Source organism: Lissotriton helveticus, chromosome 5_1 (genome assembly GCF_964261635.1).
Source record: "Lissotriton helveticus chromosome 5_1, aLisHel1.1, whole genome shotgun sequence".
Lineage (NCBI taxonomy): Eukaryota > Metazoa > Chordata > Amphibia > Caudata > Salamandridae > Lissotriton > Lissotriton helveticus.
In genome coordinates, this window is record NC_136065.1 from 1917876208 (window position 1) to 1917889090 (window position 12883).

Genomic DNA, 12883 nt, shown 5'->3' on the forward strand with positions numbered 1-12883 from the left:
TTTATCATATTTTACATGGTGTATGTTGTATGAATTACATATCAAACGTTTCCAGGGCTCGGTTCATGCATGGCATCTAAGAACCGAGACAGGCCATTGGCTCGGCTCTGTTTCCGCTCTCCCTAGTGCTTTAGATGGGACTTTACTCATTGGTACTGAGTACCTGCACTTCTTAGTTTTATCACTCTGAGAACCGGCACTTCTCTACTGCTGAGGAAAGTACGGGTACTCATGAAAGGCAAGCTCATTGGCTGCGAGTGCTGGTGAGAACGAGTGAAACCTGTCTCTGACAGCCAAGGCCCCGCTTCTGTAGCCCTAAGCTGAGCTGCCACAGAGCTATTCAGCAGGGCTCATTTGCATAATACCCAGGTGCTCACGTTTGACAGAGCAGGGTCCATTCAGGCCCTATGCTGTCAATCACAGTCACACTATTGTGTGCATTTGTGCGAAACACTGGTATCAAGACGGTCCACTGACAGCGGCAATTAAGAAAGCCATGGGAGGTAAAGAGTTTTAAATGGCTTTAATCCCACCCGAGTCCTTTGTGTCAGCTTATGTATGTTTGCCTGCATGTGTATGCCTGTTTTTTGTGAGAGAAGAGTAAGAGAAAGAGGGAGAGAATCGAAACACTCTCAAGAGGTATTTTAAAGAAAATGCGTGGAGTGCTTTGTGTGTGAATGTCTACCTGTTTCTTTCTATGTGTATGCATGCTCGAGAACAGGGGTGTCGTAAACACATGCTTTAGAAACTACAGCTGGGAGTGGTTTTCTTGATCTGCAACTCGGCAACAAAGGTTCATAAATAACGTAAAAGAGAGGGTTGATGAGTGAGTGAGTGAGTGAAAGCAGTGATAGAAGTGGGCGGGGACGGAAGGGCACGGCGTGCCCCTACTTCTAAAAAAGTGTTCAGTCCGTTCCCCTACTTCTTGCTTTCAGAAAAGCGTCCCGGGACGGGAAGAATAGTCCGACTTTAAAATGATAACTTTTTTCTTTCCGCTTCCAGGGGCTGCTCGCCCTTCTCTGTTGTACTCCAGAGGCTGCAGCAGCCCCCGCCCCCCCTGAGCTCGCACAGACCGAGGGCAGGCCATTGTCATTCCGATTGAGGCAGATTAGCCCCTTTAGAATGACAATGCGCCCGCCCTCTGCCTTTAACATATCAAGTGCCCCTGAGATCGGAGTTGCTGATTAGAGAGGAGCTTTCCCCAAGCAGAGTACTGTGGGGAACTTGACACCTTTGTCAATGTTGTACACGGAGTGAAGTGAACTGGGCAGGAGCAGTGACCACAGTGACCGGACAGAAGAGGCGACAGGAAAGGAGAGGTACTAGGGCAGGAGAGGTGTCGGGGCAGGAGAATAGGCAGGAGAGGTGACGGGGCAGGAGAGGTGAAGGGGCAGGAGAGGTGACGGGGCAGGAGAGGTGACGGGGCAGGAGAGGTGGCGGGGCAGGAGAGGTGGCGGGGCAGGAGAGGTGGCGGGGCAGGAGAGGTGACGGGCAGGAGAGGTGACGGGCAGGGGAGGTGACGGGACAGGGGAGGTGATGGGGCAGGGGAGGTGACGGGGCAGGGGAGGTGATGGGGCAGGGGAGGTGACGGGGCATGAGCTAGAGCAGTAACCGGGCGTGAGCTGTGAAAGGACAGGAGCGGTGAAAGGACCAGGAGCGGTGAACGGGGCAGGAGCAGTGAACAGGACAGGAGCAGTGCACAGGACAGGAGCAGGGAACGGGAAAGGAGCAGGGAACGGGACAGGAGCAGGGAACGGGACAGGAGCAGGGAACGGGACAGGAGCAGGGAACGGAGCAGGAGCAGGGAACGGGGCAGGAGCAGGGAACGGGGCAGGAGCAGGGAACGGGGCAGGAGCAGGGAACGGGGCAGGAGCAGGGAACGGGCAGGAGAAGCGACTGAGCAGGAGAAGCGACTGGGCAGGAGAAGAGACGGGGCAGGAGAGGAGACGGGGCAGAAGAGGAGACGTGATAGGAGCGGCGACGGGGCAGGAGAGGTGACGGGGCATGAGCTTGAGCGGTGAAAGGACAGGAGCGGTGAACGGGGCAGGAGCAGTGAACGGGGCAGGAGCAGTGAACGGGGCAGGAGCAGTGAACGGGGCAGGAGCAGTGAACGGGGCAGGAGTGGTGAACAGGGCAGGAGCGGTGAACAGGGCAGGAGCGGTGAACAGGGCAGGAGCGGTGAACATGGCAGGAGAAGGGAACATGGCAGGAGAAGGGAAAAGGGCAGGAGCGGTGAACATGGCAGGAGAAGGGAACATGGCAGGAGAAGGGAAAAGGCCAGGAGAAGTAACGGGCCAGGAGAAGGGAGGGGGCAGGGGAATTGGCGAAGCAGGAGTGTTGATCGAGCATGAGCAGGAGTACTGACTGGACTGGAGCAGGGAAAGGGCAGGAGCAGGCGTTTCCCAGGGCGACTGGAAGGGTAGGGGGCCAGTTTAGTTTGGGGGGGACCGGTTTTGTACAAGTGCAGGAGTTTTAAAAACACTGCAAAGTTCTTTGTATATTCAGCAGGTTTCGGTCAACAATACAAGTGCCAAGATAACTTTGGTGATCAATGTACCTGCTGGAGAGAGATGGGAGCATGTTTTGTCTAGTGGCTGTTTTACTCATCTAAGGTAATGCAGAGTGGTAATATGCCTGCTGCAAAGAACATGTACCATGCATATCAAAGAGCAATATGTTATGTGCATAGTTCAGTGGGTACTGCTTGGTGTTCACTTCCCGAATGAAAGGACACTTGAATACATATGGCCTGGCAGTTCGGGCTGGACTGTTCACATTGGGCGCAGGATCAAGACTGATTTGCATTGGGCTTGGTTCAAACTGGAATGGCATGGTGAGCAAAAAACGATGGATTTAAGCCCAGATCTCTGAACTAGGGTGAATGTATGACATTGTTCTGCCTTCTGTCCATCAATTGTTCTTTTTGCATTTGTCACCCCGAGTGGGACAGGTATGCTCAGACAATAGTCCCGTGCTCTCCATGCCACTGGAATCAAGCTATCCTGGTTGATGAGGGCTGAAAGCCCGAAACCGGTCCTAGGATGCTTGATTCCGGTCCAGGGAGGACCTGGCCTGGCAGTTCGGGCTGGACTGTTCTCATTGGGTGCAGGATCAAGACTGATTTGCATATGGCTGGGTCCAAACTGGAATGGCATGGTGAGCAAAGAAACAATGGATTTAGGCCCAGATCTCTGTACTTGGGTGAATGTATGATATTGTTCTGGATTCTGTCCACCAGTTGTTCTTTTTGCTATATTATGATTGAGCAGCTAGCTGGCTGACATGAATATGAAGGAGCCTTTGTGGGTTTCCTTGAGTCTAGATTCTCCTGAAGAGTCCCTTTCTCTTCTGAGCCTTGCTTAACACATGTGTACATATGGAGCCCTGTATTCATGACCTCCATGTTTGAGACAAAAAATAATCATGGATTTCTGAACAATGAGAGTAAAAGCATTAAGGTAACATGTTGTTCCTGCTTGTATTTCACATGCTTTACATAAACCTGTATTCCCTATGCGTGTTTGCTTTTTCCTGAATTAAACCTCAAATAAACATATCCATTCTTTTAATTAAATAATGTTATAAGCTGTAACTGGTCAGTGAAATGGTAGACGTACTAAAAATTGGTATGTTTTGCTATTTCTAGCCACACCCCTGACTCCGCCCACTGATTCAATCTTCGGTTATTCCCGCCCCCTGATTCTCCACCCACAGTTCCCCTACTTTTGTTTTCCCACTTCGACCACTGAGTGAAAGGATGGATGGGTGTGCGAGTGAAAGGCTGGTTGGATGGGTGAGTGAAAGCGTGGATGTATAGATAGATGGATGGATGAATGAATGAATGGGTGGATGGATGGATGAATGGATGGATGGAAGCGTGAAAGAGAGGGTGGGTGGATAGACAGATGGATGGATGGATAAAAAGGATGATGAATGGATAAGTGAATGAATCAATGGATGAGTGAAAGGGAGGATGGATGGAGTAAAAGGGTGAATTGAATGAAGCAGTGAAAGGGTTGATGGATGGATGAGTGAAAGGACGAAGGATGAGTGAAAAGGTGGGTAAAGAAATGGATGAGTGAAAGGATGGATCTATGGATAGCTTTGAAGATGGATGGATACAGGGGCAGACTGGGAACCAAAACCGGCCCTGGCAAACTGCCCGGCTGGCCCCCTGGAGGGGCGGGGGGTAATGGCCGAGCTGTTTGCTAGGGCCAGTTTTGGCCAATTTTGTTACAGAAGGCCGATATTGCCAGCCCTCAGTAACAAAAATGGCCCCCACCCTGGCGGACCACTGCGGAAACACCTGGTGCCCGCTACAGCCAGTCCGGCCCTGGATGGATAGGTTTGGATATGGAAGGGTGGATGAACGGAATGGTGAAATAATGAATAATGGATGAAAGACTAAACAGACATCAGAATGTAAAGGTTAAATGGTGGACATCAGCAGGTGAATGGAAGGATGAATGGATAGATCGATGGAAGAAACAAGAGATCTTTTCTGGGGAGGGTGGTGATGAGTTGCCTAATTTGCTTGGTGCCATACAGCTTTGGTTCAAAGTGGGGGTATTCTAATTTTCTGACTACTCCCTCGCTCAAAACTATATAGTATTGTACCAAACAATAGCAAATTACAGTATGGCATAAAGTAGGTGCTACTATTACAAAACAAGGTAACATATCCTGTTTGGCTTTCATTTTGTGTAATGTGTTAACTTGTTTTGTTTATATAAACACTTCTCTCATGTGTTTCGGTATGTGCTGCAACTAATACAGAAGTCATTAAGTAGCAACATATTTTGCCCTTAGCCCCGCCCATAGTTCCGCCCTCTCGCTCATTCTCATGAGTGCCTGCTTTATGTTTTTCCATTTAACACACTGATTTTCCCTATTAATTTCTTGGCTCGCCGGCCTCAACTAGTGCCTGCTGTGGCAGTGCCACTTGACAGCGGTACAGTACAAACCAACTGACAGCTTAAAAGTATGGCATTTGAAGAAACGTAAAAACAGCCCCTGTAAAGGTCAGGCGAGAAAATACAAAGAGACTAATTCTTACAACCACAAAAAATGCTGCCTAACAGGAGACGCGACATTGCAACCAATATTTGCTGTGGGCACGCACGCTACGTGGCGCAGTGGCAGTATCAAATGTACTTTAAAAGAATGATCCTTTACGCGCAGTACTTGGCAGTTGTGTTCATTTTCGTGCTTCAGGGGCATTCGTGTTTCCCAGAAGGGCTCAGCTGATCTGCGTGTGCTTGGCAGAGGCCTGTCACTGTGCCCTGTGTGTAATTAAGCAGAACTAACAGCTGCGGGTCAGCAGGTGTGCGTGGAGGACTCCGTGAGGTTTCTTTTTCTACTGTTTACTTGAACGTAATTGCCAAAGAAACCCGGCTGTAAATGCACATGCGACAGCAGCGTCACAGTCGGCGTTTAAGCATATGTTATCTCTCCTTCCGCCCGCCACAGGTTCTCCGAGGCCGTGCTGCGTCCCCCGGGGGGCCCGGAGCCAGCGAGGGAGATGAGTTCCCCCAGGCAACCGGGCACGGCTTGGTCCCTCGCCGGACTGGAACATTTGGACGCCAAGGGGGCGATGAAGGAGCTGAACGAACGGCTGGCTGGGTACATCGCTCACGTGGGAAAGCTGGAGGAGGCCAACCTGGAGCTGGAAAGGAAGATTCTGGAAGAGCTGGGGAAGAGAGAGCCCAAGAAGTCCGCCGACTGGAGCCAGAAAGAACAAGCGTGCCAGGATCTGGTGCATGCGGTGAGTGGCGTAACCCGCCCCCCTGTTCATAAAATGGCTTCCCTCCATCGATAGTACTTGTTTACACAGCCATTGTAGGTGGAGTGTTTACATGTGTGCTGACAGACAGGTAGGAGGGGGCGGTGGCCCAACCAGGATATGTCAACTAATCACTGGATAGAACACCGGAATGCCAACTCCACATACAACTATGCAGTCTCCTGGTAACATAGAACATCACATTCAAGGAAAATAATTGAAAAAATAAAATAAAAATTGAGGAGCTGAATCCATGTTTGCTTGCAACTGGTGTAGGGTTGCATCTGATAAAGCACTTTGCACTGTGCAGATTTTGGTGAAAACTCTGGTTAGAGCGTTTTTCATTGGGCAGATTTTAGTGAATCTTTAGTTCTGACTGAGGCTGACAACACATTTAATACATATATGTAATGTGAAGCACATTAGAGAGATGACAAAGAGTATCAGTTCTTGAAACCATGACGGTTTAGCAAAGGATTAGCAAAGTTACAAATTCAACTCACATAATTAGTTGTAATTCAATAACCAATACATGAATGCATTCAGCAATATATTTCAAAGCAATGCAAAATCATAAAAGCAAATACAAACTATTAGAACATTGGAATGTGGAGCACTCCATTGAATACAATGGAGTGCTCCGAGCTTCTAAATGCCGGTAAAGGCCCGCAAAGCAACATTCCCATGTTGTTTTCACAAAGGCCTCGCGGAGCCTGAGGGGATTTAAACCCCTCGGGCTCGAGATGTCTTTCTTTTATTTGTTAGAACATTCTGTCCTTTAGTGGCAGAATGTTTTAATAGCTATATAGCCCTTAGCTGGGCTATGCCAGGTATTAAAATCCCGCTCCCTTGTGAAAGGCCGCGGGGAGCGGGCCTTTAACCCCTTGCATGCTAGGGTTATTTCCCTGTTGTGCTGGGGGAGGAGGGGCGCGCACAGCGCCCCCGTGCTCATGACGAGCTCAGCTCGTCATGAGGCACAGTGCTCCTGTGCTCATGACGAGCTCAGCTCGTCATGACCACACCCGTTTTCGTGGAACATTCAGCACAGCAGGGGAATTAGCCCAGCTTGCGAGCGTTCCACGGCTCATGACGAGCTGAGCTCGTCATGAGCATGCAAGGGGTTAATAGCCGGTATAGCCTACTACAGCGGGCTATAATGCTATATAATAAAGTTGTCTTAAATTAAACAGAGAAATATCAGTTTGCCTTAAAGGGAACACCCTACATTGCTAAGCTAGGGGAAAGTTGAGGAAATTGGGGAGAAGTCAGAATGAAGGTGTCACCATGAAAGACTCTGATAGGCAGTACAAAAAACACCTGCTCACAAGCAAATGGAAAGAGAATTCTCTCTAGTAGGCAGGTAAAGCTTCTTCCAACAAGGGAAGGGCATCTCAAACTAAGTCTACATTGCCTTAGTTTAAATCTTTCTTTTCCAACATTTCGCTACACCTACACATGGTTCCCAGGAGGAGAACCAATCAGGCGTAAGGGACAGAAAGATACAGCATATTCATTAGTTTCACAAGCATGGACACAATGTCAGCTTTCTAAATGTCCTCAGACTCCACCTGTCTGCAACACAACAAGATACATTTAGCTCAGAATGTACTTGGCAGATGCTCAGTAACAAATTCTATAAGAACTGCGTAAAATAAACAGTCAATGGGAATGTGTAAACAAATGATACATCGGTTGAATTTGCTGGTACATGTTTTCTCCTGAAATAAAAAAAAGAAAATGCACGGCAAGAATATGGCAGTCTAACGTTGGCCATCTCAGTCAGTTAAGTTAAAGCTGCAAAAGTGCACAGTAAATACATTTGTGTGTTGTATGTTAATATTTGTAAATGTGTAAAAATATTTAATTATGAAAAATGTTCATCAACTCTAATAGAAGCACTTTCACCTGCAGTTAAACGACCTTAACACCTGAACAACTATGCACCACACACTTGAATACAGGTTAAAATCTGCTGTAGGTTTGAAAGCAGTTATCCTACCAAGTATTTAATATTTAACAAAAAGGACAGAAATTATTAAATTATTTTGAAATGAGGAAACAATCCATCTTTGTAGTGGCCCTGTGATATTATAGACAGTGTCAAACCATCACACCATTAACAAATCAGTCTTGGCCCATCCCTAAAGCAATGTTTGAGACCATATAGCTTTCATGGTAGCACAAGCACCCAGGTGTATTCTAGCCGTATTGGTCCATGTGGCACTATTTATTTATAAAGTTTTATATAGCGCAAACATGACCCAAGGGGGTATCAGAGCGCTTTACAGTACATACATATCACATATTATACATACAATCGGAAATCGCATATAATACAAAAGAGGTAGACATTGGTGTTTGGATATAATCGGTGGCAAATAGGCATCAGAGAGTTAATGGTTTAGGATGTTAATTTGTTCATTAGAAACATTTCCGCTTCTTTTTTGAAGGCGATAAAAGAGGAGATTCTGCGTACGTCTGGGGGAAGGTTGTTCCAAATCTTCGGTGTGATACCTGAGAAACCTCTGTACCCAGTTCTCTTTTTGTAAAAGGATTGAGGTTTTAGTAGCAGTGAGCTCGCGCTTTACGAATGTCTGCAACCTCCCGACCGCTCTAGCTTTTGTGCCAAATAGCTGGGGGTGTTGCTATGTAAGGCTTTATGTGTCATGCAGGCGATCTTTAGTCGTATTATCGACTCGTAGGGTAGCCAGTTCAAAGCCTTCAGGGCCGGGGTGATGTGGTTATTTCTTTTTATTCCGGAGACCAGCCTGGCCGCAGTGTTAAGCGATGCCCTGATCAGTGCTAGCTTGTATTTTGGAAGACTGCATAGATTGGTGCTTCCATAGTCTAGTCTTGGTAGTACTAGAGCTTGAACCGCCATTTTTAGATCAGTCTGTGGGAGGAAGGGTTTAGGTTTCCTTAAGATACTCAACTGAAAATTGGCTCCCTTGGTGGCATTGTAGATTTGTGTCTGCATATTTAAATGTTTGTCAAGGGTGACTCCCAGGGATTTTGTGGAGTCAATGATTTGTGGAGCGCAATCAAAGGGTATTGAGCATGAGGTGGTTGCCATTGAGCCAACTTTGGGTATTATGAAGAATGGCGTTGAGGGAGATGAAGTCATCTGTTGAGGAGTTTTACATATATAGTTGAGTGCCGTCCGTGTATAGGTGATATAGAAGGTTTGTAGAATTAAGCGCATTAGCAAGGGGTTCCATGAGTAGATTAAAAAGGATTGGTGATAGTGCTGATCCCTGTGGAACTCCTAGTGTGACCATGAAGGTTGAGAGAATGATTGCTTCAACTTGATTCTTTGGGTTCTGTTGCTTAGGAAGGAGGCTAACCATTGTAACACTGGACGGGTTAGGCCCATCCTCCCATCCAGATATGTATCAGCTACTTTTGGCAACTTATATAGAAACTTATATAGAATAACATTGTAAATGCTGTGCTTAATTTGTAAAAAGAAATTGTGGCAGGGCAGCTGTCAAGAGACCACTGCAGCTTACATCCTCGCCCCTGCCACTGCTGCCAGTGACAGTGCCAGTGACAACACAACTACTAACCATCTAACTCCAGGAAGTGTGACAATTCAGATTATTCAGGTGGCCAACACCATAAAATGGTTTAGGGAGTAGGAATTATTCTTTTTCAATGTATATCGAATTAACAAACAACACTTGTGATCTTTTCTAAATTAGACAAACAGCACCAGCATGTGGCAGACTGTCATAAGTGCCAGTGTTGACAATTAAGTGCTGGCACCGAGCACCTGAAAACACAGGCTCAAATTAAACACTGCCTAAATGGGAATGCTCAACTCAACTTCGATAACTGGTAATCTCCAGGTGCATTCCATTCCACAGTTTAGACCAAACTAGGTGAGGTTATTATGTATAAAGTGTTCAGGCCCCGAAGCTTCCTGGCACTGTATGACCTGATCTGGCTTATTGCAGAGACAGTTAAATGGCAACTATCGAGTTTAAAGCCATGTTTTGCATCCTAAAGGTGGGAAGGGAGGTGAAGCACGAAAAAGAAGCAGGAGAGTGCTTCAGGGTTTGGCAACAGCGACAAGAAGAAGCAGTGTGTCCATAACAAACTTCCATGGGTGGGATACACAGAAGTGACAGGTTTAATGATTTCAAAGAGTGAGATGGAGATTGACAAATCAATTGGTACTCTCTGAAAAAGAATATAAGCACCCCAGATGCATTTTGTCCTTATTTAACTGCATTATCAAAAGTGTACTGGGGGAGCAACAGTTGTGCATTGACTTTCTGCACCTCTGGGACACTTTAGTATTACACAGGGGCTGCAGATGCTTGTGCAGCCCCTTTTGTAAGGCAGGTCGAGCCGGTGCACATGTAGCGCGATCTCTCGGGGGGTATTACGACTTGTGCATGGGAGTATGGCCCCATGCAAATGAGGACACACGTTGCCTCTGCACCTGTGCTGTATTATATATGTGGGTAAAGAGATAGGAGGTGCAGGGGACTGTGGAAAAGTAAATTTTGCCATGTTCTGTGTCCCTACGCCTCATCCATCATATGTTATGTGTGCATGACCAATATGCATATGTTATTCCCCATGTCCGATTAATGACGCAATTCCAGTTGTGTCCACCTCTAGTATGCCAGTTTCCAGTCCTCGTGAATACTACGAATATCAGGCCTATGTAAAGTTACGTTGCCACGTTTCTCAGTGTGCACGTTATTCCATTATAAAGTCCCCGTTTCCAGGCCTCAACAGGGCCCGGACATCAGATTCAGCTCCTGTCTCCTGAAAGCCTCGCTGAGGAGCGATACAGCCCCCACCTGTATCCTCGACCCTTCACTTACTTCCTGCTTCGCAGTGCCCGGTGCAGCTTGGCTCTGCCTCTGAGTCTGCCAAAAGTATGTTATAGTTCCAGTTATCAGTTCAGTCCTCCTTCTCTGCATTCCTAAGCTACTGAACTGCATCAATAGTTTCCGTCATTGTCTAGCCTTCTCGTCTCCACGTTAGAGAAATACTGTATTTAATGGTCATTTAATATTCTTCATCACGCACTACATGTAGAATAATGCATGGTCCAGTCTTAGAATCAAGTTAGCTTTTCCCCTCATGACTTCTAGTTTATATCAACATGTTCCCTAAACATCAGATACCAGATAGGGTTTAGGTACATGTCGCTCCGACCCTCCAGACTCTAGTCTCTGCTCCTAGCACAGAGTTCGTAGCCCCCCAGCTTCTCCTAGTAACACGTCATTGCCAGTTTTCGCGCACCATTAGGTTAGAGGTCCCGGCTCCTTAGGTAGCCCCCTCCAAAGTTTCCGCCCATTCATGACATATTCTGTTACGTTTGCATCACATGTCTATGTATACTCCCAGTTACACCTCTTTTTACTGTTATCTTTCGCGACTGCTACGCGTCACACCTTCTGCTCCACCCACTGTTACGCCTACTGCAATGTAATGCTATGTGTTTGCGTTATGTATATAAGTTGATGTATTGTTATTAAAGGCTAGCGCGCTCATCCCAGACCTAGCCCCAGCAGCTGCTGGGTCATCCTATGCAGGTTGTCCTGATCCTGTCCTTATGCTGTAATAAACCTGCAGAAACTCCTACTACCTCGAATCTTGACTCTTATTTTATTGAGCTATCTGTTATTCATTCATTCATTCAAAATTAGATCCGGTATTATTTATTTATATACCACATAATGGCGCCCGAATAGGGACTTGCCCTTTCCCCACGCGTCGGTGAAGCCACGCCGACCCCCTGACCCTCTGCAGTCGTGACGGAACCATACCGTGCACTGGCAGATATTTCTGCTCCAAGTATCCCTCAGGCCCACGGAGGAGACGGAGGAGGCGGTCCAGCATCCGAACGAGACGGTGGAGGAACGCGGCGAGTCCCGACCAGAGCCCAAGCCGAGAGTCCAAGGTCCGAGGTATCCGGAGGCCCACCTGTAACTGAAGTCCGAAGTTCGTCGTCCGTCGTCCAGTCCCGTCCGAGGCCTTCCGTTCCGTGCTGCCCGGTGAGTACCATTGCTGGGGTAGTATCTAGACAGGACCAATCTAAATTGACTCCTGGTCCGTGGGTTGGTGGTGCCCAGACTCACAAACGAAGTGTTCCCCCTAGGTGGATACGGGTCTTGATGCGTCCCTTTATGGGACCGGTATGTTCCGTACTGTTACAGCAGTGCATCCAGTAACTCTAGTCTGTTCCGTTCTCGAGAAAATCTGTTCTATTTCTGTTCTCAGTATTCCAGGTAATATTCTGTTCGAACTGTTATTTATAATGTTCTTCATGTATTTTACTGTTGTGGTATGAGTGCGATGTGATTTCGTGTTTTCATTGTGTATTGTATTGTGTCCAGATTACAGTTCAGTCATGCCGCTCTTTTCCAAGTTACGTCAGATAAAAACTAGAAAGGGTCTGTTAGAAGAAGCAGTTCCTGTCCCGCCTAGGGACAGTCCAGGTCACTTTATGTATCAGAAACATGGCATAAGCGCCATATTGTATCTAGATTTATGGGTAGAGTATACCAAACAGTTAGAAGAAAAGTATAGATGGCCCGTATCGGGTACATGGGATGCCGAATGTATCATGCGAGTAGAAGAAGCATTATGGAAAAAGAAAGCCAGACAGTCACAGAAAGATGCCATCGAGTTATGGCGTAAAGAAGCGCATAGAAGAAAGGAAAAGGAATGGGAGGTGGGAGAGAAAAAGATCGATTGGGCAGCTCTAGAAGCTGAAGACAAGGCACGAGTACCAGGTACCGGTCTTGGAGATAAATGTAAAGAATTACCAGAATTATTGATTCAAGTTTTACCCAGATTATTGACAACGAGGAAGGAAGACTGGGATGCAATCTCAGCCTGTAAACAGAAACAAGATGAAGATATTAGTGATTTTTATTCTAGATTTGAAAAATGTTTTAGTATTAACAGTGGTCTCAAGACAAGTAGTGAGTCATACCCTCATCTTTTTGTTACTAAATTAGTCGAGAATTCAAGTCCACAAATTAAAAACCGAGTTTTGAAAGTCGAAAGCACCTGGCAAGCAAATACCCCGTCCCAGATGCTCCAGATGCTCCAGTATCACCAGAATAGAATCAG

At 46.9% G+C, this 12883-nt stretch overlaps 1 protein-coding gene across 1 annotated transcript in view; it reads left to right on the plus strand.

The window, feature by feature from the left end:
• The window catches only part of KRT222 (keratin 222), a 299136-nt gene that overhangs the window by 59073 nt on the left and 227180 nt on the right, over window positions 1-12883 (plus strand). Inside the window, exon 2 of the mRNA XM_078645497.1 lies at window positions 5470-5764. Coding sequence (XP_078501623.1) covers window positions 5522-5764 — 243 coding nt within the window. The 5' untranslated portion in view covers window positions 5470-5521. The remainder of the gene's footprint in view (window positions 1-5469; window positions 5765-12883) is intronic.